Source organism: Chionomys nivalis, chromosome 20, assembly GCF_950005125.1.
Source record: "Chionomys nivalis chromosome 20, mChiNiv1.1, whole genome shotgun sequence".
Lineage (NCBI taxonomy): Eukaryota > Metazoa > Chordata > Mammalia > Rodentia > Cricetidae > Chionomys > Chionomys nivalis.
This window is the reverse complement of record NC_080105.1, coordinates 52,775,291-52,801,807: the sequence shown is the minus strand read 5'-3', so window position 1 is coordinate 52,801,807 and position 26,517 is coordinate 52,775,291. Positions and strand designations below refer to the sequence as shown.

General features: G+C 42.5%; 1 protein-coding gene across 2 annotated transcripts in view; it reads right to left on the bottom strand.

The window, feature by feature from the left end:
* Csmd1 (CUB and Sushi multiple domains 1) overlaps positions 1-26,517 on the bottom strand; it is a 1,398,492-nt gene that overhangs the window by 249,990 nt on the left and 1,121,985 nt on the right. For both annotated transcript variants that reach the window (XM_057752269.1, XM_057752268.1), the window contains exons 16-21: positions 26,189-26,327; positions 23,044-23,231; positions 18,333-18,521; positions 8,476-8,592; positions 6,423-6,638; positions 1,748-1,936 (exon numbers count right to left, since the gene is read on the bottom strand). In XM_057752269.1, coding sequence (XP_057608252.1) covers positions 1,748-1,936; positions 6,423-6,638; positions 8,476-8,592; positions 18,333-18,521; positions 23,044-23,231; positions 26,189-26,327 — 1,038 coding nt within the window. The remainder of the gene's footprint in view (positions 1-1,747; positions 1,937-6,422; positions 6,639-8,475; positions 8,593-18,332; positions 18,522-23,043; positions 23,232-26,188; positions 26,328-26,517) is intronic.

Sequence of the window (26,517 nt, the reverse complement as noted above, 5' to 3'; positions counted from 1 at the left end):
AACTGGAAGCCAGTGAGTGTGGGCCACTAGAGTGCTGCCAGGTGTGGCTCATGGCTGTTGGATTCAGTGTTGTGTGTGACACTCTATCAGAGCTGTCTTGCCACCTGCTGTGCTAGAAAGAAATCCAGAAGGAGCAGGCAAAGTCCAAAAAGCTGAATAGAGAAGAGGCCAGTGCATGGCCCCTGGAGGCTCTTCCCAGGGCTGTGGGTGCCCAAGAGCCAATGGCATCTGCAAGCTATGGGATTTCCTGATGAGATTCTGCCTTAGCTGTCCTACCTTTAAGATACAGCCGCCAATATGATGCTTATTTCATAGACACACCACTAACTAAACACATTAAGACAGGCAAAGTTCACAGTAGCCTCCAGACAGAGCTCAGTCATTATTTCGTATTTAAGACAACAGCGTAAAATCTTGACTACCAAGAAAAACAGGGTTGTAATGATGAAAGGAAGTAAAACAGCATAGCACCTGACTGTCACAATCTCTAGGCTAATTGCTCGATTCTATTCAGGTGGGGTTTCCCCAAAACTCAAACTGTTAAAATTTTTGAAAGTGGAGAACTCATCCCAGAGAACTCTGGGAAATCCCCAGAACAATGTCCAGATAGTCTTTGAAACTTGGGTGAGGTTTTTCAACACAGGATGAGAGTGGGGGAAGATGGGAAGAGGGAAGAAACCACTTTTGATGTTGACAACTTTGTCTCCTGACTCCGTGGCTCATGAGAAGCCAAAGGCCACCACTGACTGTTGGACTCAAAGCATTACTAAGTCATGCCCAGAATAGAAGAAACATGGCCATATTCTGCTAATCTGGGGGATTTTCTCCTTATTCAGTTTCTCCAGGGCTCCCACACCTGCTTCTGTTTTGTGACCTGGGGGTTTGGAATGACCCTTTGATCCACTTCTGTGAACCTGGGAGTCTTGAAGGATATCAGGGCTAATCTCTTGCATTCTTTTTTTCTTTGTTAGGGTGCCTGTCTGTTTAAAGAACTGGTTCTGAGAAGACCATTGCTGAGTGTTGTGGCAGAGCAACGGGTGCCAGACTGCATCTCAGGAATAATGACCAGGTCTTAGGGTGCCACAGAGGTCTTGGGCTGAAGCCAGAATGGCAATGATGGCTCCACTCTTCCAGTCAATGCCCAACGGGAGTACGGTACCACTGCCCTGAACTATTGCACTGATGTCAGCTTGCCCTGAGAACCTCCTTGAAAACAACCCAAACAAAGGCCTGTACTAGACTGCATAGCAGAACAACTGTCTGCCTTCTCACAGATGACAAACTCTCATCCCAACACTGGTGATGTTTCTTGGTTGGGATGCACAGCAAACACACAACCAAGGGCTCCAAGGGAAACAAAGGCACTATTATGAACTGCTCTTTGTCATCATAGGGAGTATGGATCTCAGCAACAGCAGAGCTGGTCTTGCTATAGCGTGTCTTCTAGTATTTCCCTTTCCTCATTTTCTGAGTTTATTATTGTTATTATTATTATTATTACACTTATGCTTCTGTGAAACTTCATAGAGACCCTGGGTACATACTCCAGTCTCCTTTTTCTACTCACAGACCCTTCTAAGTGACAGAGACACAGTTTATAGATGAGATAAATTAGGCTCCAAAAGTGAGGTAGCTCCCCACAGCCCAGGCGTGTCCAGCTTCACCTCTGTCTTTCCTGGCCAGCCCCCTCCCTATTTCCTGACCCACTGCCCATGGATGAATGAAATGAAAGCGTGTGGCCACCTACCCACACACCTTGGCAGAGGTGCACTCCACACTCGGCGTCCCCCACCCAGGCAGGTAAGCTTGGTTGCACCTTCTAAGCGGTATCCCTGGAAGCAGGTGAAAGCCAGCGTGTCACCCACACCAAACTGGAACCCAATTCTGCGGCTGAAGGCAGGGACTCCAGGGTCATCACAGGGCTCCAGGTCATATTCTGAAAGCAAAAAAGACAGGCCTGATAGTAAGCTTTCTCATCAGACTTTCCTTTACTGGATGCTCTCAGGCTGGCTCAGTCTGCTTTCTTAGACAGCCAGGACTATTTGCCTAGGGATGATCCTTTAGAGAGAGAGGTCCTCCTAAATTAAACAGAAATCAGGACGGGCCCACCCACAAGCCACTATGATCCAAGCAATTCCTCAATTGGAGGGTTCCTTTTCCTAGGTGATTCTACGTTTTGTCAAGTTAATGATAAAAACTAAGCAGAAGAGAGATGAGGAAAGTTTAACTGAGGAACGCTCTTTACTGTAGGAAGAGCAGGGCCATTTCTCCCAAGGGAGCTGTGTGATCAAGTGGGAACCTTGACTGCGGTTTTATGGAAAGGTGCCTCTAATTTCTGGTTTCCAATCTCCAATTCTCCAATCTTTACATCTTAAAATCAGTATTGTCAATGAACACAGAGAGTAATCTAATTTGTTGGTGCTTTCCTTATGGTTTTATTTTCAAACCCAACCATTTTTCATTCTTATCAGGTTATTAGAATTTTACTAAAATCTCACTGTAGAATCTCGACATAAGCGCCTCCTTCATTTCATCAAGTAACTGCTTAACCTCTGAGGTCTACGCTGCCACTGTCGCCTGCTCTGTTCTACACTTGGGGCAAATATCTGCTTTAGATCTAAAACACTCAAACTCAGCTCAGCATTGCGGGAGAGCACTTCCCAATTTGACCTGAGTCTACTATGCTCCAGAGAGGGGAAAGACGGGAAGGGTAACCCATTGAGCTCAAGAACGGGCAACCCAGAGACTCTGCAGGAAACACTGGAATGAAGATGTCCCAACTCAGCAGACATTTCTGCCTGGGGTTATTTTCTTTCTTCCTGAAAAATGTGCTGCACACTCTGAAAATAAATGTTCTCTCCTTGTAAGAACAACTGGAAAGCCTTTGCAAATACACTAGAGACACCGATGTTTTGCCTACCACATTTTGTACAAAGGCACCCCAAAGAACTAAGAGTCTTTTCTTTGTGTCTACTTCATTTTGTAATTTATTCCTTAATTTTTTAAATATTTATTTCATTTTTATTTACATTTATGTGTGTGTGCACGTGCACATGTATAAGTGTATCCACAGAGGTCAAAGGAAGACATTGGATCCCCTCTAGAGTTACAAGTGACGGCGAACACATGAATGTTAGAACACTGACTCAGATCCTCTATAGGAGCAGCAAGTGATTTAACCACTGGTCCACCACTCCATCCCCTTATTTTGTAGTTTAGGCAAAGCCCTCACTGTGTGCCTGTTAGAACAGAAAGGGTCTAATCTTATCCCATGGGAACGGGGGGGGGTGGTGTATTAATTTCTGTTATCCATATACACAGCAGTGGTATCTCATATTTATTGCTATTTATTAAGTTTACCATGGTGTACACTTACATTGTGCATTCCCTGTATTTTTCTTTCATTAAAGCATACTCATTTTATTTAATATGTATGATTGCGTTCCTGCATGCATGCATATATATGGTGTGTGTGTGTGTGTGTGTGTGTGTGCGCGCGCGTTTGTGTGTGTATGTGTATGTGTGTCTTGAGCCTATGGAAGTCAGAAGAGGTCATCAGATACCCTGAAAGTGGAGTTATAGATGTTTGTGAGCTACCAACTGGGTGGAGAGAATTGAACACAGGTCCTCTACAAGAGCAAAACATGCTCATAACTAAGGAGCCATCTTTTCAGGCCCATTCTTTATAATTTTTTCAACAGAAAGGAACTACATTGCTCTCCAGGTTTTACCTTCCTTTCAACTAAAAGGTTTTCATTTGGGAAATTATCTTCCTAATTTTTCTTCACTTGCTATCTCAGCTCTCCACGTTAGCATGGTCCTGTGTGCTTCAGGGCCTGCCTTACACGGAACATAGGAACCAGGTTCCACAAAGGCAGCTAGCTTGCTGACGCAGGGCCACATCTCAGGGGGTTACAGTGCAGCTGCTCTGGAAGAGGGCTGAGTCATTAAAGCACAATGAAAGAGTGAGTAATTTCTTCGAAGGATCCAGGGCTCACAGATCAGCCACGGAAAAAGACGCCATCCCCTATAGACACGTGTGTGGCCGAGTAAAGCAAATGAACAGTATGGAGATATTCACTTTTTTTTTTTATGTTGGACAATTTTATTTATTTATTTTTTTATCACTTTTTTTTAAATTTATTTATTAAAGATTTCTGCCTTCTCCCTGCCACCACCTCCCATTTCCCTCCCCCTCCCCCAACAAGTTCCCCTCCCTCATCATCTCTAAGAGTAATCCGGGTTCCCTTTTGTAGGTGCTATGATCGCAACATGTCCATTAATGGTCACTCTGGAATTCAATGGCCATTGTGACAGTAATGAGGATGGAGAGGTGAGAGGTGGGGAGACCTCTCCCCCTCAAATACAAGATGGCTCAGTGGTGCTAGAGCTGCAGGGAGCCCTTAGCACCAAGAGCGTGCTCAGCACCACTTCTCCATGTAGAAGCCTCCCTGATACTTTGCCTGGTGTCCCGAGCTGAGCAGTCAAAGGACTGTGTCAGGTCTACAGGATACAGTCTTACATTTATGGCCACAGAATCACCAGCCTAAAAAACTGCACCCATCTAGTAATAGACAAAAGTTGCAAAAAACAAACAAAAACCAAAACAACAACAACAAAAACCCAGAACCCACGCTTTGCTGTGCAATGACTTGTGTGATAGATAAAGAGTGGATCAAGGAAAAAACAGTTGGGCTGAGGTTCAATTTCTGAAGTTTGTTGCTTTGGTCTGACAGACTGGTCCAAAGTTATGCCTTGGATGGGTACTGGGCATTTCTTTCCTGAAAGGGTTAAAACTTGAGCGTTGTATGACAAGGATGCAATGGAGCCACCTCGCTTCCCCGCTGCCATGTGATGACACAGCTCAGAAGATGGCAGAACCTAGTGCTGAGACCTCCTAGCAAGCAGAACTTGAGGGTGGAATGCTTATTCCTCCCCAGAGTCTCAGCCGTTCTGTTATAGCAGCACAGATGGACTGAGGCACACATCCAAAGACCCGATTGTCAGCTGTGCACTGGGAGCAATAGAATTAAGAAACAGATGGGGAAAGATGAATGAAAACTGCATAGACTCCCGGGCAATGTCTGTGGAAGGCAGCCACGGGCCTCGCCGCCATCTCCTTCTCTAGAGTATTCTATTTAAACTCATTATAGATCAGGATGCAAGAACATAGGAGGGAGGGAAATTCTCATGGTGACCATAAGAGATCCTCTAAGGAAACTATGGGAGAGGGATTCAGGCACCACCACGAGGAGACTGAAGTCTATCATTGATACAGTGGCCAATAACAATATTATTATGACTATAGTAAACTTTCAAGAAATTTGAGTCAGTCCTCAGAGACTCTTCTGTTTTTAAACACAGCAAGAAAACCAGAAGAATCAAATTAAGGTAACTGAAGCTCTTTGAAATTAGAAAACTACCCTTAAGGAGAACTGTTAGAGAGTTGTTCCATTTTAGATAAAATAACTTCATGCCGTGAGTGATGCCCCCTCCACTTGACCAATGGGCCATAGAGCTGCTAGGGAGCCAGCGGGACTCTTCTATCTATGGGATATAAGAGGAATCATCAAATATCACAACAATCACTAAGTGCTCCGGTAGGGTTTATGGAATTTAGTCTTAAGGAGATCCTCTACATAGAAGAAATCTCAGACAATTAAGGTGCTCATAGACCATATTATAAAACTGAATTACTTCTGAGCCATGAAGGATGAAATGTGGGGTTTTGGTCAGAGCATTGAGTATGTCAGCACACGTGAGTGTAATTGTTCACCCCACTGGTGGTTAGAGGTCACTTCCTGTCAGTGGGGAGTGCAGATAATAAAAGAAGAGTGAGGATGAAGACGAGTGATCTTCATTTTGATCAGTATTTTTCTCATCTCTAAGAAGACTACCTATGTCAAAAGTATCACAAATTATGCAATCTCACCTATGCAAATAATGCCAAATGCAGCAGAAATTCGATACACACCACCTCCCACGGAAAGCAAGAAAAAAAGTTTCTTGACTCTGTCAGGAGATTGCCACCATGCATAATTCTGATAAAGGAACGAACACGCTGTCCTTTTCTGTGTGTGAGTGATTCTCTACTGGAGGGGCAAGAATCCATGACAGTTGCCCCTAAACATTGATCCCAAGAAGTGGGGTTTGCTCAGAGCTGGTAGAAATGATAAGGAGAAGTGAGCAAGGACACCTTTTCAGGAAACAGTTGTATTTACCAATTTCCAAAGAAGAGAATGTACGTGTAATGCAAGGCTGAAGGGCATAGGGAGAGGAAGAGGGGGAGATGAAGAGAGATAGAAACTGAGACACAGGACACACACACACACACACACACAGAGAGAGAGAGAGAGAGAGAGAGAGAGAGAGAGAGAGAGAGAGAAAGAATTCAAGACAGAGACAACAAAGGGCTAACATACCTGCAAACGTGATGTTGAAGCCCTCATAGGAGATGGAGAAGTCAGAGATGAACCGGAGCTGCGCAGTGAAGTTTCCAAACAAGCCAGCCTTGATGGTGTGGGGCAACACTGAGCCAGTGAGCCTGGCCACTGGCTCCGAAAAACTCCCGTCCTCCGTGATCAGCAAATAGTCGTGGGAACTTTCGAGATGGAAGGTGTGGAAATCCACCTGCACTCCTGAGAGATGAGGGCGGGACAGTCGATTTAACTGCAGCTGAAAAGACTCTCTTCTGGGCATAGTTATAGACATCAAAGGTTTGGATCAAAATATCTTAAACTGCTAAATATTAAAGTTATCTTGTATGACTCTATCTTTGAACTTTCAGAGAAAGATTAGACAGAAGCAGTTCTAAAATCAAGAAGTATTAAGCAAAAACAAGTATTCAAATAGTTACAGGATCAGTTACAGACAAATGCTGCCATGGGTTTTTGTGTAGATATGAACCCAGATGTTGATACAGAGGAGCTGCATGTAGTTACTGATCCACCCAGGATATAAGTAAGATGTAGAAACTAATTGAACACCAGCATGGTTATGATACTGATGTTCACGTGGACAAGAATGAACACGGATGTAGATACCATCACAGGTGTGTGCAGATGGCCATCTGTGACAAGGGGGTTATAAGAGTGGCTACAAATACAGGTAAAGACATAAAGGAATCTATAGACACAGGTGTGGGTTCGTAAGGACAATAAGAAGGTTGATGCTTGGCTGAATTCACTAAAAGTCCCCAGGCACAGGGCAGGGAGTATTCACCCTAGAGAGACAAAACATTTTGTTTCTCTAACTTTATAAATATTACTTTGGAGATAACATATGAAAACATACACTGCTGAGGGCAAATTCTCTTGAAATTAAAGTATGTAGGCCTCATGCTGTCTTCATAGAAATCAGGTTCATCATGTACTATTTCTGAATTTTATTTCTGCTGAAGCAAATAAAATGACTATAAGTGGATTCCTTTAAAGATTTACATTTTTTCTAATTAAAACACCTTAGTTATTCATAATCTGTTTCATCTTAAATTATTTCAGGGCCACATCTTTCTTTCTTAGGGTTTTTAATCATTATTGTTTATATGTGTACTCATGGTTCTCTGTTTAGATATGTGCACATGAGCACAGCTGCCCTCAGAGGCCAGAGGCATCTGACCTCCTTAGCATTGGAGTTATAGCTTGTGAGCTGACTGGTGTAGGTGCTTGGATTTGAACTCAGGTCCTCTGCAAGAGTAGCATGTCCTCTTATCTGCTGCACCACCTCTCCATGTTTTCAATATGTGCTCAGGGATGAGTGTCAAACATATCTACAGAGCACTGTAATGTGAGGTCAGTGTAACATCTAGGTCAATAAAACACCAAATGGAGTTCAAATGTATGTTGAAAGGCACAGTCTACTTGACTAAGTTACTCCAGGGTCATCTATGAGAGAAGAAATTATAGCCACGAAAATACAAGACATAAAAGTTGTATATACACATTGTAAAGTGATCATTGCAACTGTATTCAGGTCTCACAAGATAAAGACTTTTTTTTGTTTTTATTCTTAAAATTAAAAGCCTCTTTAAAAATGACAAGTATACTTATAGATATAAGAACATACCCAGCGTACCTTGCTAAATCCAGTATTTATAACCTGCATTTCCCACACAAAATACCACCTGACTTCTTTGCATTTTCCACTTGTCTAAGGTATGGATTTATTGTAAGGACAATGCCAAGCAAATTTAGAACAGAAACATGAATGTTTCCCAGACATACAGAAGTTTAAACAATCTCCTCATCTTATATTGAATCAATATTCACATTTTATTTAATTGGAGCTCACTTTCCTTATCATTACATTTAATTTCCAAGTTGCCAGGTTACTGAATCAAAGCGACCTCTGCTTCACTCTAGTCTCATAAAAAATAACAGTTAAGAGCTTAGAAAGAAAAGTCATTCATCCTCTGGGCTTTTTTTCCTTACTGTCTCCTCTAGTCCAGGCTCCCCAGTGTGCAATACTTTGTCTTACCCTTGCCATGAGAGACTTCAATGGTCCACGTACAGTTCAGAGAGTTTGGGTAAAAGTCTGGAAATCCTGGAGAAAGGACAGTCCCACTCTTTCCATGAATGTAGCCTCCACACAGGGCTGAAACAACAGAAAACATGGCAGTCTACAATGATTGCGGGAAAGAGTGCTTCTAATGGACAGTGAACTTGCATAACTATTAGTAGGATAAAATTGAAATTTAGACTTTTTTTTTTTTTACTTGCAGTTATAAGATGCCAATTCACAAGCAGGTATCTACATCATAGCACAGCCATAAAACCTAACTCAGAGTAGAGTGGGGTAGAGAACTCCAGTGTCAATGCATCAGGAGAACTGATGATGCATTAAGCTCTAGTTCCCACCCTCCAGGGTGGAATTTAACAGCCCTTTGATGAATTCAAAATCCTTGTCACGTGCAAGGCTATGTTCAAACAAACTCAAAGACTTAAGATCCAGAAAGTTACTCATATTAATTCAAACAGGAAAGAAATAACAGGCAGCAGTAAAATATATTTAATATTTTAAGGATTTTTGTTAGACATGATAAAATCATTAAACACATGAAGCCATAGCAGCTGTGACAGAATGCACATGATCAGCACAAGACCAAGTCACCTAAATTCTAATGTGGATGGGGAGGGGCATAGGAAGTCTCACCCCTAGATGAGGAGCTACTGGTAAGAGATGGCTATTATAAAAGGAGAGTCAATTTTCTTCAGGGCTTCAGCCCCTGAGAGACCTCACATGCTCCAGTGAATGACCCCACAACCATCACATACAGACAGCACTAAGTGGACTCAATGAACTTAAAAGAGAGAGAGTGCACCTAAAGTTTGAGAGGGAAAAGTAGAAGGGAGACAGAGAAGAAATTGGACAGAAATAAATGGAGGTATGAAATAGATTAAATACAGGTATAAGCAAGAAAAAATTAGAGAAAATTATGGTGCATATATGTGTGAATTGTGGAAAAGACATTTTAAAGAGAGAAATATCTTTCTTTTTTTCTGTGTGAGTTCCTTTAGCCAATAGCCTTTAAGATACCAGCCCATTGGGTGTGGTCTTCTATACTATAAATGAGCTGTAAAACATGTGCTCGCTCTTTCCCTCCTGGCTGCTGGATTCGGTTCCTGTTCCCCATTCTTGCAGAGGACCATGACCCGTGAGTCTACCCCTAAAGAAATAACCCATTATATGTAATTCTGAACTAGTGTGGGATTCTTTTGTAATTTCCATCATCATGTTTTTACTCCTCTAGTTTGCTTTTAAGATTTAAACACACACCCACACACCTATATCCACATTCATATGTAATACTTGTAAGGTTTGCCACTCTCTTGGCTTTGTCAGTGACACACACTTGTAGACAGATGTGGAGCCTCCATACTTGATAGTTATGGAACATCTGTACTTGAGTGTAAGGCTTAATAATCACGTTGAGGTCATTGGCATTCCTGTGCTCTTACACATTCATTGCTTCTTTGTTTTGGGAACATTCAAAGTACCACAGGCTGGTCGTTTTGACATAGTCAATGAATTCTTGCAAGCGACAGTCACCCCCAACTTGCAGTATGACAATATAAGTAAGTATCTCCTACCATGCTACATTCTCAGCAGCTTTTCTACCTGGTGTTCTACTGGTTGATCCTATGAGACAACCTCTTTGGTTTTCAATGCCATCTAAGATGTAGAGAGAAATCTAATATAATCTGTGTTATGGTTAGTTTTGTCAACTTGTTATACTCTAAAATAAAATGAAAAGAAAATTTCAACATGAATCAGCTAGATCAGGTTACTCTATGGACATGTGGAGAGTCAAATGCACTGCTCTCGTGGGGTGCATGACATACTGAGGACCATAGCTGTGTTACCCCTGATGACAGACTCTGAAAAGTGACATGCCTGTGAATGGAGCCAGGCATAGAGAAAGGAGAGCACTGTCCAAGACTTGTGCAGAGTTGATATGGGTGGTCAGAGGGGGCTAAGAGAAAGGGCCTCAAAAAGTCTGAGCTGGGAGGCCCCACATGATACCTGAATTAGAAGACAGGTGGCTAGAATGTTCAAAAGAAAAGTGGCCCTCAAATAGTACAGGCTTGCTTGCAGAGGAGGTCTGCATGGCAGGAAGGGAAAGTGAAAAGCCCTTGGAGCCATCTGTAGTTGTCCACAGGTGTCTCCCATGCTTCATAGGCCATCGAAGGGGAATGGCATTTTTCTGAGGCAGATGAAGGGACACATTAGGTCCCTGCCTGTGGAGTGCATGGGCTACCAGGTCACAAGGCTGCTCTGTAAGGCACAGGGAGAAAAGAAAGCAGATGGCCAGATGTTAGTGGCAGCCAGGGAGAGAGTGGCAGACAGGCATTATCTATAGAGCCACCACAGCTTTCTGCTGTCAGGACTGGTCCAGCAGTAGTAAGGTTTCAAGACAAAAGCCTAAGTATATCATGGGCAGGGAATGGAGATGTTTGGAAAGCACGGGGGTCAGCTTTGGTGATGCTATTGGGTGTCCAGGCAAAGGGCTGGGGCTGGAATGGGGCGGATGAAACACTGGCCAGGAAGCAGGAAGGCACATGGTCGAGTCAGTCATCTACCATGTATGTGATCTAACAGTGGAGATGGAATATTCTAGAGAGGAACCTGAAGCAGAGGGACCAGGACAGGATGGAAGGAAACGGAGCCCTGAGATCCTGATTGTAGAAGATGTATTCAGTGAATCTTAATTTATTTTGGGACAGGCATAAATCAGCCCAATAAATTCTCAAAATCTTATGAAGGATTTAACTGTAGGAAATTAAAGTCTTTTATAACACTTTAACAGTGAGATGCCTTACATCCAATGTTTCTAGGACAAAGTACTCTGAAGACTGCCCGTGCTCCTCAACTCATAAATAGTAGTTTATATCCAACTATATTGAATAATTACAAAATCCATAATTCATCGTATGCAGGCTAACCTGTGTATACAGCTGTGCACCTGTGTGGAAGACAGAGGCCATCCTTCAGGGTCATGGCTTAGCGCTCATTCCCCTGCTTTTGAGATGGGGTCCCCACTGGGCCTAGAGTGCTCCAATTCACTAAGCTGGCCACTGAGCACCAGAGTCCTGCCAGTCTCTGCCTCCCCAGTTCTGTTCAGCGATGTCCCACTCTACTGCGGAAGACTCAGAGCGCTAATCAGCTTTCCTTTGGAGCACGTGGGGAGAAAATTGCAGGCGAGCCTGGTCTTCCTGTCCATCTTGATCCCGTGGGTGCATACAGAGCTCTCCCTGGCCCTCTCATTATTAGCAATCTAAATAAAAATAACTGCAGAGACCACAGGCTTAAGGTGAAGGGAATTTGATATTCAAAGGATAGAACTGAAATTCTCAGTTAAATCTGAAGCGAGAAGAGAATAGGATAAAACACAGACTTTACTGCAGGGTCCCTACAGGACGTGATTATTCAGAGATGGCCACGTCTCTGTTCCCTTAGCAGAGCCACCAATTTAACCACACAGAATTTGAATTACATGAATCTATTTCTTCATGCACTATGGAGACTTTTCCGGGTAGTTATAAAAGCTAAAGTAAAAATTTACTTCTAACTTCCTTCAGGCTGTCACTCTGAAAGTTTGACATTTGTGTTTCTAATATCTACCCCACTGTCTAGGACCCAGACAGGTTTTATCAAAAAGCCCCTTGGACAGAAGACTAAAATATTCAGAAAATAGAAAAGGGAAGAGTAGGGGAAGGCTGACATCTTTCCCCAGGTGTGCTGATGGAAAGCTCACACCGAAGATCAAGTTTGGTGTTGGCCTCTGCTTGGATCACAGTTTCCACTACAAATGTTTTACTGAGGGCCGTGCCCTGGTCATACTAACACCCCGTCATGCTCCCAGGCATACAAAATAATATTCAAAGGAGTCCCTGACATCTCCAAGATATAATCTAGTGGGAAAAGCAAAAGTAATTACTGAAAAACATAGATAACAAAGTGTAGCTTATTCTGCAAGGGAAAATGCCAAGCAGCTTTCAGACCTCAGAGATAGCCCAGGTGTGTAGTCTACAAAGTGATGTTAAGATGGCAAGGAAGAAGGTGAGCTGCTGCCCACAACTGGGAAGGTGGAAACCCCATAAGTGAGGACATGCTGGTAGGATGTGGGGGAAGTTGCTCCTCCTACATTGCCCTGTGGTATGTGTGCTCATGCATGTCTTTGGCCTGTTCACATCAGCTTGACTAGGCAAGGCACATCTATCTGCAAACCTTATAGACCTCCCATAGATACTGCAGTGACTCTTTTCCAAATTCTCACCTCTTTCCTCCACGTGTGTCATCTCTATGATCATGACAGGAGTTGTCTAAAGCACTGAAGTTTACAGACTCAATTTTCACTTCTTAGATTCAAGACAGGATGTAAGAAGTTCAAGACTCAGTATCTACCTTCACTGAGGAAGATAGGGGCTGACATATGGGGGCTATACCCAGAACAGAGTCCTTTTTCATGAGAGTTGAGGATACAAGAGAGGGAAGAATAAGGTGCCATAGATTCTGCTCTCTCCCTATTAGGTACTTCACAATGACCACAGAAGCTGAAGACCCTCAAATCCACACAGCCTCTTCCTTGAACTATTCCCAACTGTCAACTACATGAACATGATTTGTGACTTCACTCTGTCCTATACCCCCAACATCACACCTTATATATGGCGTGTCTGCCTATCCCTAGTCCATCTTTTCTTTGTGCCTTACACTGCATAAGGACCCCAGGGCCTTGCATTGCTAGACAAGTGCTTTACCACCAAGCTAAAGGCCTTGCCTTGCTCTGGAAACTTCAACTGGTCTATTGGGTCTTTTAATATAATTGAACTCTGGCTTCTTGGCCCAGTGTCTTCTTTGAAAAAAATTCCACGTGAAGCACAAAGCCTTATGCTTCATTTTTATTCTTCCTTTTCTCATTTTCATTAATTTCTGAGGTTTTTGTGCTTACTTTATGGGGATGGGACTAAGAAAGTAGAGCTGTATTTCCGTTTCTCTCTTTTGCAGGGTGACCTCTGGCCTCCCTGTAGTTGACAGGATTCGCTGACTAGATCTCCTTCTTTGCACATTTATTTATATTGGACTTGTATTCTCAAAAGAGACATTAGACAGACATCCTGCATTTCAAGGCAGTGTTAAATTCGGACTGTCCAGATGTAGAAGACGTGCTCTCTAAGACACATTCGTAACTATCCCACTCTCAGAGATGAAGGACTCTGGCTGAGGGGTCCTGAGCCATCGTCTTGAGTTGTGATATACCCAGGGACACCTTGAACTGTGTCTCACTACTCCCCCCTCAGCAACCAGAGTTTACCACTAACCCCCATAACCTACTACTCACTCTTTTTTTATTTTTTATTTTTTTTGCCCTGAGTCAAATGATTTCTCCAGAATCAGGTCTCTTTGGGAAGACTGACCTTGAATGATGCCTCCCAGGCCCCTCAAGACTGCACATTATAAACCTTATATTTTATGTTTTCATCTCTCTATTCCCAGTTTTCTTTCTTCACTTGCTTCAAGAACTCTATTTCTTACGCAGCTGTTAACTATTAGACAGCAAACACAATTGTTCTGCACTAAGTGTTTGTGGAAAGACTAATCATTTGGCAAAAATATTTATTAACAACATTTCCAAAGTGATCTGTGCACTTGTCCTTTCCCCAATGAAGGGAAGACAAAGACTCCAATTCTCAATTTCTTTCTTTAAAATTGTTGAACATGAGCAAAGAAGTCAAGACCGCAAGGGGTGCACCCACTCACTGAGACGGTGGGGCTGATCTATTAGGAGATCACCAAGGCCAGCTGGCCTGGGACTGAAAATGCATGGGATAAAACCGGACTCACTAAATATGATGGACAATGAGGGCTGCTGAGAAGCCAAGGACAATGGCACTGAGTTTTGACCCTACTGTATGTACTGGCTTTGTGGGAGCCTAGCCGGTTTGGATGCTCACCTTCCTAGACCTGGATGGAGCGGGGAGGACCTTGGACAACCCTGATTGCTCTTTGGACTGGAGAGGGAGGGGGAGGGGAGTGAGGCGTGGGTAGTGGGGGGAGGGGGAGGGAAAAGGGAGGCGGGGAGGTGGCGGAAATTTTTAATTAAAAGAAATTTAATAAAAGAATAAATAAAAACAAACAAACAAAAAATTGTGTGCGAACAACGATTTGTAAAAGGAACAAATGCAGTATTTGGAAAAGGGAAAGACAAGGTTTATCTTCATTTCAGGTGAGATAAAATATTATAATTAATTCTAATTTATGTTTCCTTGCTGAGGACTATGAATTTTTAGAGGTTTACATTTCTTATTGATGTAGGGTTTATTGCAATAAAAACCTGTGAGATTTAAAAGACTGTGTGAGATTAGAAAGGGCAAGGAGATTCTCAGAGCTCAGTGCAAACAGCCAGGACTAAATAAAACTCTCAGGCAAACCCTTAAACTCTCCTAGAATGGGAAGACTTATTAAAACCTTTCAGTGTAGACTTTTCAGTCCTGGGAAGGTGCTACAGTGTAGCATAGCAAATCACCTTAGGGATCCCCTTAGACGGATCAGATTTCAAATTTGCATAAATTTGACTTGGAAGACAACAGACAAAATGCCTAAGTTTAATGCACTTTTATTTTCTCCAGGAGATGTCATTCATCACTGGCCTCTCTGCAACATCTCAGCCACTCACTGAGCACACAGACCACTCTAGGAGAGCGAGTCCTACCCCCTTTCTAAGTCATTTCCTGTCTAAACATTCTTTCTCTACTGACCGGTACTCTGGGAATTGGACATTGTACCCTGTGCACTGACGCCCAGTGTTCTCCCTCATTCCTGCTGCCTAGGATACCTCCCCATACGCTGAGTACCTTGGCAAACTTTAATCTTCACTGGCTCTAAACGTCAGTAGTCTATATTCTTAAAAAATAGTTTTTAGATTTATTTAATGTGTATGACTGTTTTGCCTGAATGTACATGTGTGCACAAAATGCATGCCTGTCACCTGTGGAGGTCATAAGAGGGTGTCAGATTCCCTACACTGGAGTCACCCTGTGGCTGAGCCATCTCTCCAGCTCCATACAGTTCTATTTTTATACCTTAGTTCTTTCTCTACCCAACCCCTTCTGAAACCTAAAATCAAACTGTAAAACATACACTCTGGTGTATGTATCATTAATATATGTGTTTATAAGTACATCTATGATGTGGGAGTCCCCTCTGTGTGCTGTGATTACCATTAATAAAGAAACTGCTTTGGACCTATAGCAAGGCAGAACTTAGGCAGGGAAAGCTAGGCTGAAAGCTGAGAGAAAAAAGGTTGGAGTCATAGAGACGCCATGTAGCCCTGCTGTAGACAGACACCGGAACTTTAGCCAGTAAGTCACAGCCACATGGCCATACAGAGATTAATAGAAATGGGTTAAATTAATATGTAAGAGTTAGCCAATAAGAAGCTAGAGCTAAGGGGCCAAGCAGTAATTTAATTAATACAGTATCTGTGGTATTATTTCGGGTCTAAAATAGCAGGGAGGCTGGGAACCAACAAGAGCACCTTCCCTCCAACATATCTATATGTATATGTATGTCTATACAACTATAATTAAATATGCATATTAGGAATGTTTAAAATATATAGTATACTATATAACAGCACTGGGTAAAAAATTTTAAGTTAAATTTTATGGTGTTAATGTTAGCAAAAAGAAAGATTAAAAGATGGCAATGGCAGTCAGGAAAGTCAGAATTCTGGAGAAGACTGAGGTTGGTGGTTTGCAAAGCATGTGTGTGACAGAGAGCTTGGGCCTTCAGTGCACAATAGGGAGATGGATATACACAGGTCTGGCTGAGGGTGAGAAGAGGCAAGGCTACAGACAGACAATTCCGCCTGCTAGACTGTCTGCAGGCAGAGTAGGATGACATCTTCCCTCAAGATCAAAGAAACAATAACATGTTACCAGTGTTGACCCGAGGACTCCTGGGAACATAAAAATACACAGGAACACCCAACTGCTGAGAAGAATCTACATCAGAATGCCGGCCTCCAATAGGTCAAGCAAAGTCTGCCACTTGGAAGCGCCATTCTTATAACCCAGCCAGGTGCCTTGGCAATGTGGTGATGGTCCACTGCTGAGCAGGAGCACAGCAGGCACCACTGGTCTCAGTATTTCACCGTTCAAATCCTCACAGCCACAGTGTGAGGGACACTTGCAATCGAAACAACATGGCCCAGTGAACTGGAAGATAAGGCAGGAGGGTTGCGGGACTGGGGTGGGCTGGGCTACACAGTGAAAATCCTGTCTCAAAAGAAAACAAGCAACAAAAAATACACAACGTGGGATGTTTCCACAGAGGCTGTCTCGACGGACATTTCCTCCCTCAATGTGGTGTCCTTCCTCAACATCTTTCCCAACACTTATCTTTCAGCTTTGGACAACAGTCATTACCTGGGTCTGAGGGGAGACCTCCTACTGATTGTGATTTGCTGTTCAGTTTGCCACATTTATTATACAATACCCAACCTGCCGGCCACATGCAGCCAATTAAAGCACTAAGACTTTTTTCTTTGTACTTTGATTGTATGGTTCTCAAAGATGAAATTTTTAGATGACAATGTTGGAGGATTTTCTAGCCCACAGCATAAAATTGATTGCACCTTTTACATCAAATGTATTGACATTAGGGGTAGATGATTCTCCAATGACAATATACAGCATCAGAGCCATATCTCAGCTGCGTTCTGTCAACAAGCAATGTGTGATTTTCCTGAAGGAGGTGATCATGCCCGTTTGCCCATCCTTTGTAGCCTCCTACTACATAACCTCAGGGTGCATAAGTAGCCTCCCTCCCAAATTTTGCCCAGAGTCCAAAATCTCTACTGCTTCTGTGCTTGCCTGTGAAGGCAATCATCTACCCTAAACATTCCATGCATGCATGCACCAAGCACTGTTCGAGCTAGGACTCTGGGAAAAAGATCCAAGACTGTCAGTGGTTGGCAGTTCTGTGAGCCCAATCTTTCCCAGGCTCTGCTATTTATATCTATTATTTTGAGAAAGCAAAGGTGCTTATTACCCATATAACATTTTAAAAGAAATACCTACAGTTTAGAAAAAAATAGTGGAAGAGGAAATTATGTGTATATATAACTCCCACTTAAGTATTTATTTTCAAAATACCTATATACTTTTCTAAAGAAACCATGTTATAATAGAGTATATTCATGACTAAAGAGAACACACCAAAAAGTGTTTTTCAAATGATCACAAATAACACAAATGCCGAACTCTTAGTGTAAAACTGAGAGAGACACAGGGATACACAATAATCAAGAATATCATCCTCTATCTGTATTTCTGTATTTCCAGGAGTAGATAAGTCCAGGAGGAGAGGTCAATGACACGTAGAGCCTCTGAAGTATGTTCTAAAAGCCTAGATGCACAGCAAGGATAATCTGGAAGAGGTCAGAGATCACTGGGACAAGGTGTGCTAGCTCTGAGGGGAGCTCTCTATCTGGACCTGGGTTATTGGAGTCAGAAGAGTTATACTTGACTATCTGGACCACAATGTCCCCCAGTCCTTCTATACACACTTCTATAAAAACACACACACATAATTGAGCTCTCTAAGCTCTGAAGGATAGACCACAAATTTTCATTGTTTCTAAGAGTCATCACAGCTAGTAGAGAAATAATGAACACCCTTCAAATGTGCTCCTCTTAAAGAGTACAGTTGGTAAAAGGAACCCATTCCTTGGTCACCTTGTATCACGCCACATGATGTGCACACTGGTCCATGTGCTGATGTGTGCACAGGTGCACTAGCTTAGCTCTGCGTGCCTGAGCTCCACCTACCATCACAGCTGGGCAGGGCGTGGTTCCACTGATGGTTCTTCTCACAGATGAGAGGCTCATCGTCACTTATTGTATAGCCGGGGTCACAGCTGAAGGTCACTGTGGATCTGATACCAAAGTTACTACCATGCCGATGACCATTTACAGGGATGCCCGGGTCTAGACAGGAGTCAGATTCAAGAGTTACACCTGCATGGACATAGAAAATATGGGACTGAAAGGCCTTCCTTGCAAACTGAAAGAAAGAAAACCACTATATTATTATTAGCTATAACATAATCCCACATATGCACAGATCCAGGGAATTACCCAAGTGAACTCTCCATTACTAAACTGATGGTTGAATATCCAGGAGTCCATTAATGTCAGAAGCAATGCCTCCAAACATTTGACCTTGTTTTTCCAAATTAAAAGCAATCATCTTGATGCGGTCTTCTCCAGGTAAAAGAGAAATGGGGCAACCTTGAATAATTGATTGGCCCCTCTGAATTTTACCTTTGTTCCCCGGAAAATCAATGGAATGTTAGGGGAACACTAAACTCGATTCCATTCCATCTCTTTTCGTTCCCCTCTCTCTTTCCTTTTATGGTTTGCATTCCAGTTAGGTTCTGGCAGCTGCACAGCAATGTTCCTAGATCTGCACACACACAGGCAAGCACACACATAGAATGCGATTTAAAACTGCATGCCAATTGGTTTTCTAAAGCCACATCCATAAACCCACCGTTTTAAAGTTTGCATACCATCTGCCATTTGCCTATGCTGCGAGATAGGCTGGTAGAGAGAAGGAACGGGGTCACCTCATCATGACGCGCTTTGTATTTCTCTTCTCTAGAATTATGTATTTAAGGATGTGAGAATCATGGAAGAGTGTCAGTGTGATGTGTGTGTAATTGGAGAGAGGGAAACTCTGATACACTGTCCCCTGCAGGCAGTAAACTCAGACTTGAACTGCGATATGGGGCTGCTCACCAACTGTCATAATGTTTTGGAATTCACACTTTCCTGGCCCCAACAGTGACCTCCTGGATGCTGGGTCTGATCATTTGAACTTTAGTAGAGGGAGGTCACCTGTGTTGAAGGAGCAAAAGGGATATAGCCTGGGCCTGTGTGCTGGCTTGGAGTATCTCCTCAGTGGGTCCTTGGCCATGCACCCTTTCTGTCCTTGACTCTCAAACTCATGCCATCATCTTGCCCATTCTCCCAGGTAGCAAATTTTCCTTCTCTGGAGCCTGTGTGCTCTAGCCTGACTGGACTAATTCAGGGGCAGCAGGTACCTACAGGCCATTCATACAGTGTCTTCAAGAGATCAGTGACTCATTATGGCAAGAACTGGTCTGAGGACCTCAGGGCATGCTGGAAACAAACCACTGCTCCAGACATCTGCAGATCATAATAGCCCTGGGATAGACTCAGGGCTCTCAAAAAGCACTTAGGTCTCTGTCCCAGGGACACAGTAGCTATAGCATCTGAGTTGGCCTGAAATCACCTGTGTTCTCAGAAGACTCCGGAGATAACTGAGCTTCAGGCAGTTGATTCCAGGCTTTGCTTCATCTTCTGCTCATCTACCTTAGTGTCTTTATTACCCATTAGGGGAAATGACTAGGCTGACAACACTCGAGTTTAGGTGCTTAGGGAGGACTTTTTTTTGGTAATGCATCAGTGCTCCAGCACAGAGGACTACCCAGAAACTGTTGAGTACTTCTAGAAGGGCTCCCAGAAGCACACAGTATGGATATCTACGTGCATGTTTTAGAACATCTAAACAGAACACTGGGAAGCTGGCTGCAGACCTCTCTTCTATGGCACAGATCCACCCCCATTTGCCAATAATACAGGAAGGAAGGTTCTAGATTCTTAAGCGCCAGGATTTTAGATACTCATACAAATCTCGCTGCTACAAATACATCATGAAGAGAACACTTTTATTTCTCTTTTCCACTAAGACAAAGAAGAAAACAAACAAATAACAGCAACAATAAAAACATAAGCAAGAGCAACCACTCTGTAGGTAGCTCGAGGTCTTGGATGCTGCATTAAGGCCACACCATACCTGTAAGCCCACAGCAAACCAAAGAGCAGAAAACTGGCTGTACAATGAAGATGGTGTGACAACCACCAACTCGCTGGTAGTGACACCGTGTGCCATGTTTTAGGGGTGAGAAGTGAAAGAGAAGCCCGTGGGCACACTTCCTGTCATTTTCTTCATGAAGAAAAAGAACATGCAACATTTTGAATTGCATTTGCTCAGGTGGCCAGAGGAGCTCCATTTTCAATACTACTCCAGGAAAATGTTTTCCAAATGCAGTCCTTGGAATGCAAAAAGTTGGGACAGACAAAAGGAATGCTGGCATCTGTACCTGCCAATGTCCCCAGAGATTGCTCTTTCCTACATGTCTACAGGTCAAGTCTCTCTGATCTAAGGAAAAGTAGAAGGGCACAGCAGAGACACGAACACTTGGCTCATCATAGATTGGGGTAAGCAAGGTGTCTCCTTGCATACCTCACTCCAAGAATACATAAAAGGACCCCAAAAAGAACAAGATAGCTAATGCCTTAACTCTTAAATTTGTTTTTAAGATTTATTTTTATTTATGTAGATGGATGGATATATGTTGATGTATTATTTGTGTGTGGATATTTGCCATATGTACAGGGTACCCAAGGAGTTCAGAAGAGGGTTTCAGATAATCTATAGCTAGAGTTTCTGAAAGTTGTGAACTGCCAGATATGGGAGCTGGGAGCTGAACTCCAGTCCTCTGCAAGAGCAACAAGTGCTCTTAACTGCTGAGCCCCGTCTTCAGTCCTAACTCTTAATTTTTAAAAAGTGCTATTTTGAAATAAATATCATATATAGGACACTATATGTACACACACACACACACACACACACACACACACATAAAACAACTAAGTTTTAATTGTTTGAAATTAACCCATGTTTGACAAATTGTCAGCCTTTTAGTAGCAGAGTTGAAACATTATTATTCAATTTTGATAAACATAAAATCCCTACAAGAACATGTTCATAACTTTACATAAACAAATGTTTATATAGGTAAAATACAGGAAAATGTATTTTGAATGCTACTGTGACTGGCTAGCAGACGTTCTTGACAGAGATTAGCAGACTCGATGATGGTGAAAGACCCTACAGACCCCCTCCTCAGAACCCGCAGCTAGCAGGCTCCCCAGGAGAACGTCCTGTTTGCTTGAAAGATTCTCAAGATCAGCAGCTAGCCTGCTCTCGTGAGAGGAAAACAGGATATCTATAAGATAGGACATCTACAAAGCAAGATGGATGCAAAGTAGGATATCTATAAGATAAGAGCAGGATGTCTGCTGCCAGACATCCATGCTGGGAGAGGAAAACCATTCATGCCCCCCGCCTCATTCCGATAACCAAGCTTCTGCTTCTGTAAATTGCTTTTTGCTGCCCTCTTTCCTATAAAAAGTCCTCCTCCCAGTCTGCAGGTGCGCAAGTCCTCCGAAAGACTTTGCTGCCCGCAGGTACCTGTGTCTACCTAATAAACCTCTTGCAGTTTGCATCCGACTCGTGGTCTCGGCCTGGTCTGTGGGTCCGGGGTCTCCACCTGAGGGAAGGTCCCTACCGGGATCTTTCAATGGAGAGAGAGGGGATGCCAGAAAAGATTAAAGAAGACAGTGTATATCCCATGCATGCATTTATAAAATTGTATGTATATTTACTATATCATTAAAATGCAAGTACTTATTTTTGAGAAAAGGCTGAAAAGAGTAATGGCCTTAAACAGCCTGCCCAACAGAACCATGGTTTTTTTGGGTCTGCAACAAGCCCCTCTCGGGTTTTCTTGTTAAGGTGCTCTCATTGGGGGCTGCAGTAGCTTTGTTTTGTAAACCCACTCCTATGGAGAAGCCCCCTGCAGGTTCCCAAAGTATATTTATATAAATATTGCCATAAAATGGTACAGCTTCACTTCATGACTTCAGAAGCTGAAACTCAGAGCCAAACTGGAAAGAAAACTGAGCCTGGCCTGCTGAACACACTGCATCCATCACCGCCTACCAACTACTAATTGTTCTCAGCTATCACTTGGCGTTCACTAAGCACAGCTGGGTTTTACTCCCTTCCTACCTCTGGTATAATGTTCACTACCCTGAAAAACACATTCGTATGAACTCACAGACCAGGATGCTCTGCACAGTACCCTGGCAACTGATCCCACTCAGTATTTAGGAAATATCTTCAGTAAAATGCTCTATATCACTTCCAGCCAATTGGCATCTCTGTTAATATACATATGTATATATATATATTTATATATGTGTGTACATGTATGTGTATACATGTATATATACATGATATATGTGTATATATAATACAATACCATGATAGAATATGTTAATTATATATACATATTACCCTATATATGATATATAATATAATAATTTAATAGTATAATAGAATATATTAATTATGTACTAAAAGGATAAAATTTATCATTTAATGACTACATCATTTTACTTTGTATTAAGCAACTGATATTTATTAAGGAACCAAAAGCAATTTTCCACCCTCCAAAAGACCCTGTAGTAGATCTCTTGAAATTACTTGAAAGACAGACTGTCCAGGGAATCAGCCCATTAGTCATCCCACTTGAAGACAAATATAAAAGCACCTATCATCTGGGACATAGTATCCTGCCCTGGGAGCCAGCCAGGGGCCACTTACTCTCATAGTGGATGAGGAAGCCAACATTAGCCCGGCTACTGTCGGTGGTGAAGAGCAGGTACATATAGTTGCCCGTGCTGATGAGGAACTGTGGTGCCTGCGTGCCATGGTACTCTCCAATCAGTGGGGATGAACTGACTGGCCCGTCCCGTACTTCCAGAGTATCGTAATTGACTTCTGTCTGGAACCTGGGGAAAGCCATGCAGAGAGTCATGTGAGCTTTCACACCTGTCCAGCTGTGCTACTCCTAGTACAAACTTCAAGTGACTGTGGTGATTGAAACGTATACATGAATATTGTATTATTTGTTGGAAAAGACAGCACATTGTAAATATTCTATCATAACTAATTCTCTGTCTATAAAGCAGGCTACAAAGAAGGTCATTATTAACCACTGAAAGGAAAATATTGTGAACTACCTAAGTTCCCTTAGATAAGGAGGTGTTAGAAGACAGATAAATGGACGATGGATAGATGTTAGATGATACATGATAAACAGATTTTATATATAATATGCATATATATATAACACATATATAATATCAGGTAATTTGATAATAGATAACAGCAACAGAGATGATAGGCTACAGATAGATGATAGGCAGGTTGGTGACAGACTAAGGGAGAGACAGATGATGCATGGGTACAATACAACAATTAGTAGTGAACAATTGCTGATTGTGAACTTAGCACTATTTTTTTATGATTCTCCCTTTAACATACTATAGACACCTTGAAATAGACACACTGAAGAGGAATGCTACATTAAGGAAAGAGGGACTTCATGGCACGTGATGTTTAAATATCTTTCCTGAAAACCACCCTGTGCTTTTTTTACTCACACCAACCCTTGAGGGACCAACACTGAGCAAGCTGCTACTTCAGAAGCTCAGTGATGCCATAACAATTTGGGAAAGCCAGACCGGCTTCCAGATAGTTTTAACTCTGCTTGTACTGCCAGTGAACCCAGCCTGCAATTCTATTTATATAAAGCCAAGACACTCAGGTCCCCCTGGTGCAATGATGGCGCCATTTTGGGGCATTGGGATAATTCCTTTAACACTCCCATCTTGTTCTCCAGAGCTAACTCGGTTTCCAAGTGCCTCTTTTGGCTCTGAAGGAGCATCTCAGAATTCCATGCCTCTGACTCACTCAGTAACGGAGCCAAATGTGTCTCTGAAGCTGGAGCACCATTGCCTTGATGGGTGCAGATTATTGCTAGGAAGAGAAGAGAGCTGGGGAGCTAGCTCAGTTTATTTGCACATCTCCACAACAGCAACACGATAGATACTGAACCTCATTTAATAATACTGCCATGCTCACTTCCAATGCGGCTATTCTTCTGCAAAGGCACAATAATGCTACGTTTTCCAAGCAAATTAGTAGTTGCTACTTCGTGCTCTGTTCTTCCATACAGAGGAAGGCAAACAATGTGGCTAGACCAGAACAGGAACTGAGGTTTGTGGACCTGGGCCTGGTGGTGCCGCCTTTGGCTTTATTAGTTTTAATACGGTGATATATTAGACATTTGAGTCCAAATTTCAGAAGTCTGCAGAAGCATGGAGTCTTCCATTTGAATCGTGAAGAGACATGGAAAAACTTTCACATTGTTTTTAGCTCGGGCAGTGCAGACAGATAACACACACACACACACACACACACACACACACATTGAAAACTGTGAACTGCTCAGTGCTTATCGTGACTTGGCAGCCTGGCATCTTTGCACAGCCAAACCATCTGTGGAGAATCCAAACCTTATTTGCACAGCTCCAATATCAGCTGTTAACCAAGAACAAACTAAAGCTGTGCCATGCAGTTTATCTTTGAGGAGCAAAGCTCTGGCTGCTCCTAGGTTGGATGTCTAAAATTTCCAAGAATATTAGTTACTAAAATAGGACTTACCAAAATATTGCACCAAATTCATACTAAAAAGATCACACTATGGAAAACTTAGCACGAATCTTTCTTCGAGCAACAGAAACGAGACAGGCGACTGAGACCATGAAATTAATACTTTATCTAAATGATATAAATCTGACCCATGACTGGGAACATTGAGGTGTTTGATTCTGTTTTTTCTTGATTCCAGAAAGTATAAGAATTGGTCGAAACTGAATTTCACATACTGAACACATACAACTATTTTTTTTCCTATGATTAATGTTATTTTTGTATGGTCACTTACCAACAGACACTGAGCATTTTTCCTTGTTTGGAAGGATCATTCTACTAAAATGCAAGGTCATTCAAATAGAGTATGGATAATTATAAATAAAACATAATTAATAATGTTAGTTCCACTATATATTTTAAACTCCCTAGTTCTGATTTTATGAATTGTTTGAAAACAAGGAAGAAAATATCACATGCCTTGAAACCACCCATTAAGAATATTACAGCTCAGAGCCCAGTCTTTTCACATCATTCAGAAACTGAACCTATAGTGTTAAGCAAAGGTGCTTTTTTAGTTTTCAAGTACAAGTTTTTTTATGCAAACAAACAAACAAACAAACAAACAAACATGTTTTCAGAACTGAAACTGATTTCAATGTTTGGATAAATGGCAGAGCACCTGCTAGAGCTTGAACAGTATCCTTCCTTCCTTCAATAATCTTTACAGATTATTAAACATGTGTTCAGATCACTAGGTCAGACCGTGTCACAGTTATAGTGACTCCCACGCACTGGAGAGGCTCTTAGCCTACTGCACTAACCCTGCTGCTGACCCTGAACCTTCGACTGCCTTCAAGTGTTAGCTGTCTCCCCAGAACCAGAGAACTCTTTTCTGGGCTGTCATGGAGGGTGCAGAAGGGTCCAGCAGGATGGGGACTTGCTTCAAGGGAACACCACGTAGCAAGCAGAAGTCTCCCAATTCCAGGTCCCAAATCCAGACTCTATGTACGTCTAGGACAGTGATCATCCAGTGTGCCTCCTTATCTGTGTCCCAGAGCCGAGACCTCATTGTGCTCATAGGAGAGCAGGACTGTGCAAGGAGACAGCACGGGTGTGTCAGCCTCTGGTCCTTGGTCCATGATCTTCCTTGGGACCTGAGGATTCTCATATTTTAAGGTCTATTTACATAACACAGGGAATGTAGCTGCAGCTCTAGTTGCCAAAGCAGTGGGGAAAGGTTTGCCCTCACCTGTCAAATGTTATTTTGATGGAATGTCCCGGCTTTGCTTCAATGATCCATTCACAATTTAAAGAATCTTTGTAATATCCTGGCCATCCTGGAGGTAAGATGACCCCACTAGAAGCTGTCAGGTGCCCACCACATGGAGCTGGAAGAGGACACACATATCAGTCAAGAAAAGAAATCAAGTCTAGGAAGGTGTACCACAGCAGCCTCCCGTTAGAGGTAGGTACTGTGGTCAATCATTCCAGGAGTCAATATTTGCATCGAACAAAACTTATTCCTCAGGAAACCTTATCAGATGAAGTCAACAGGAATAGCCCACGTTTTTCTGGGCT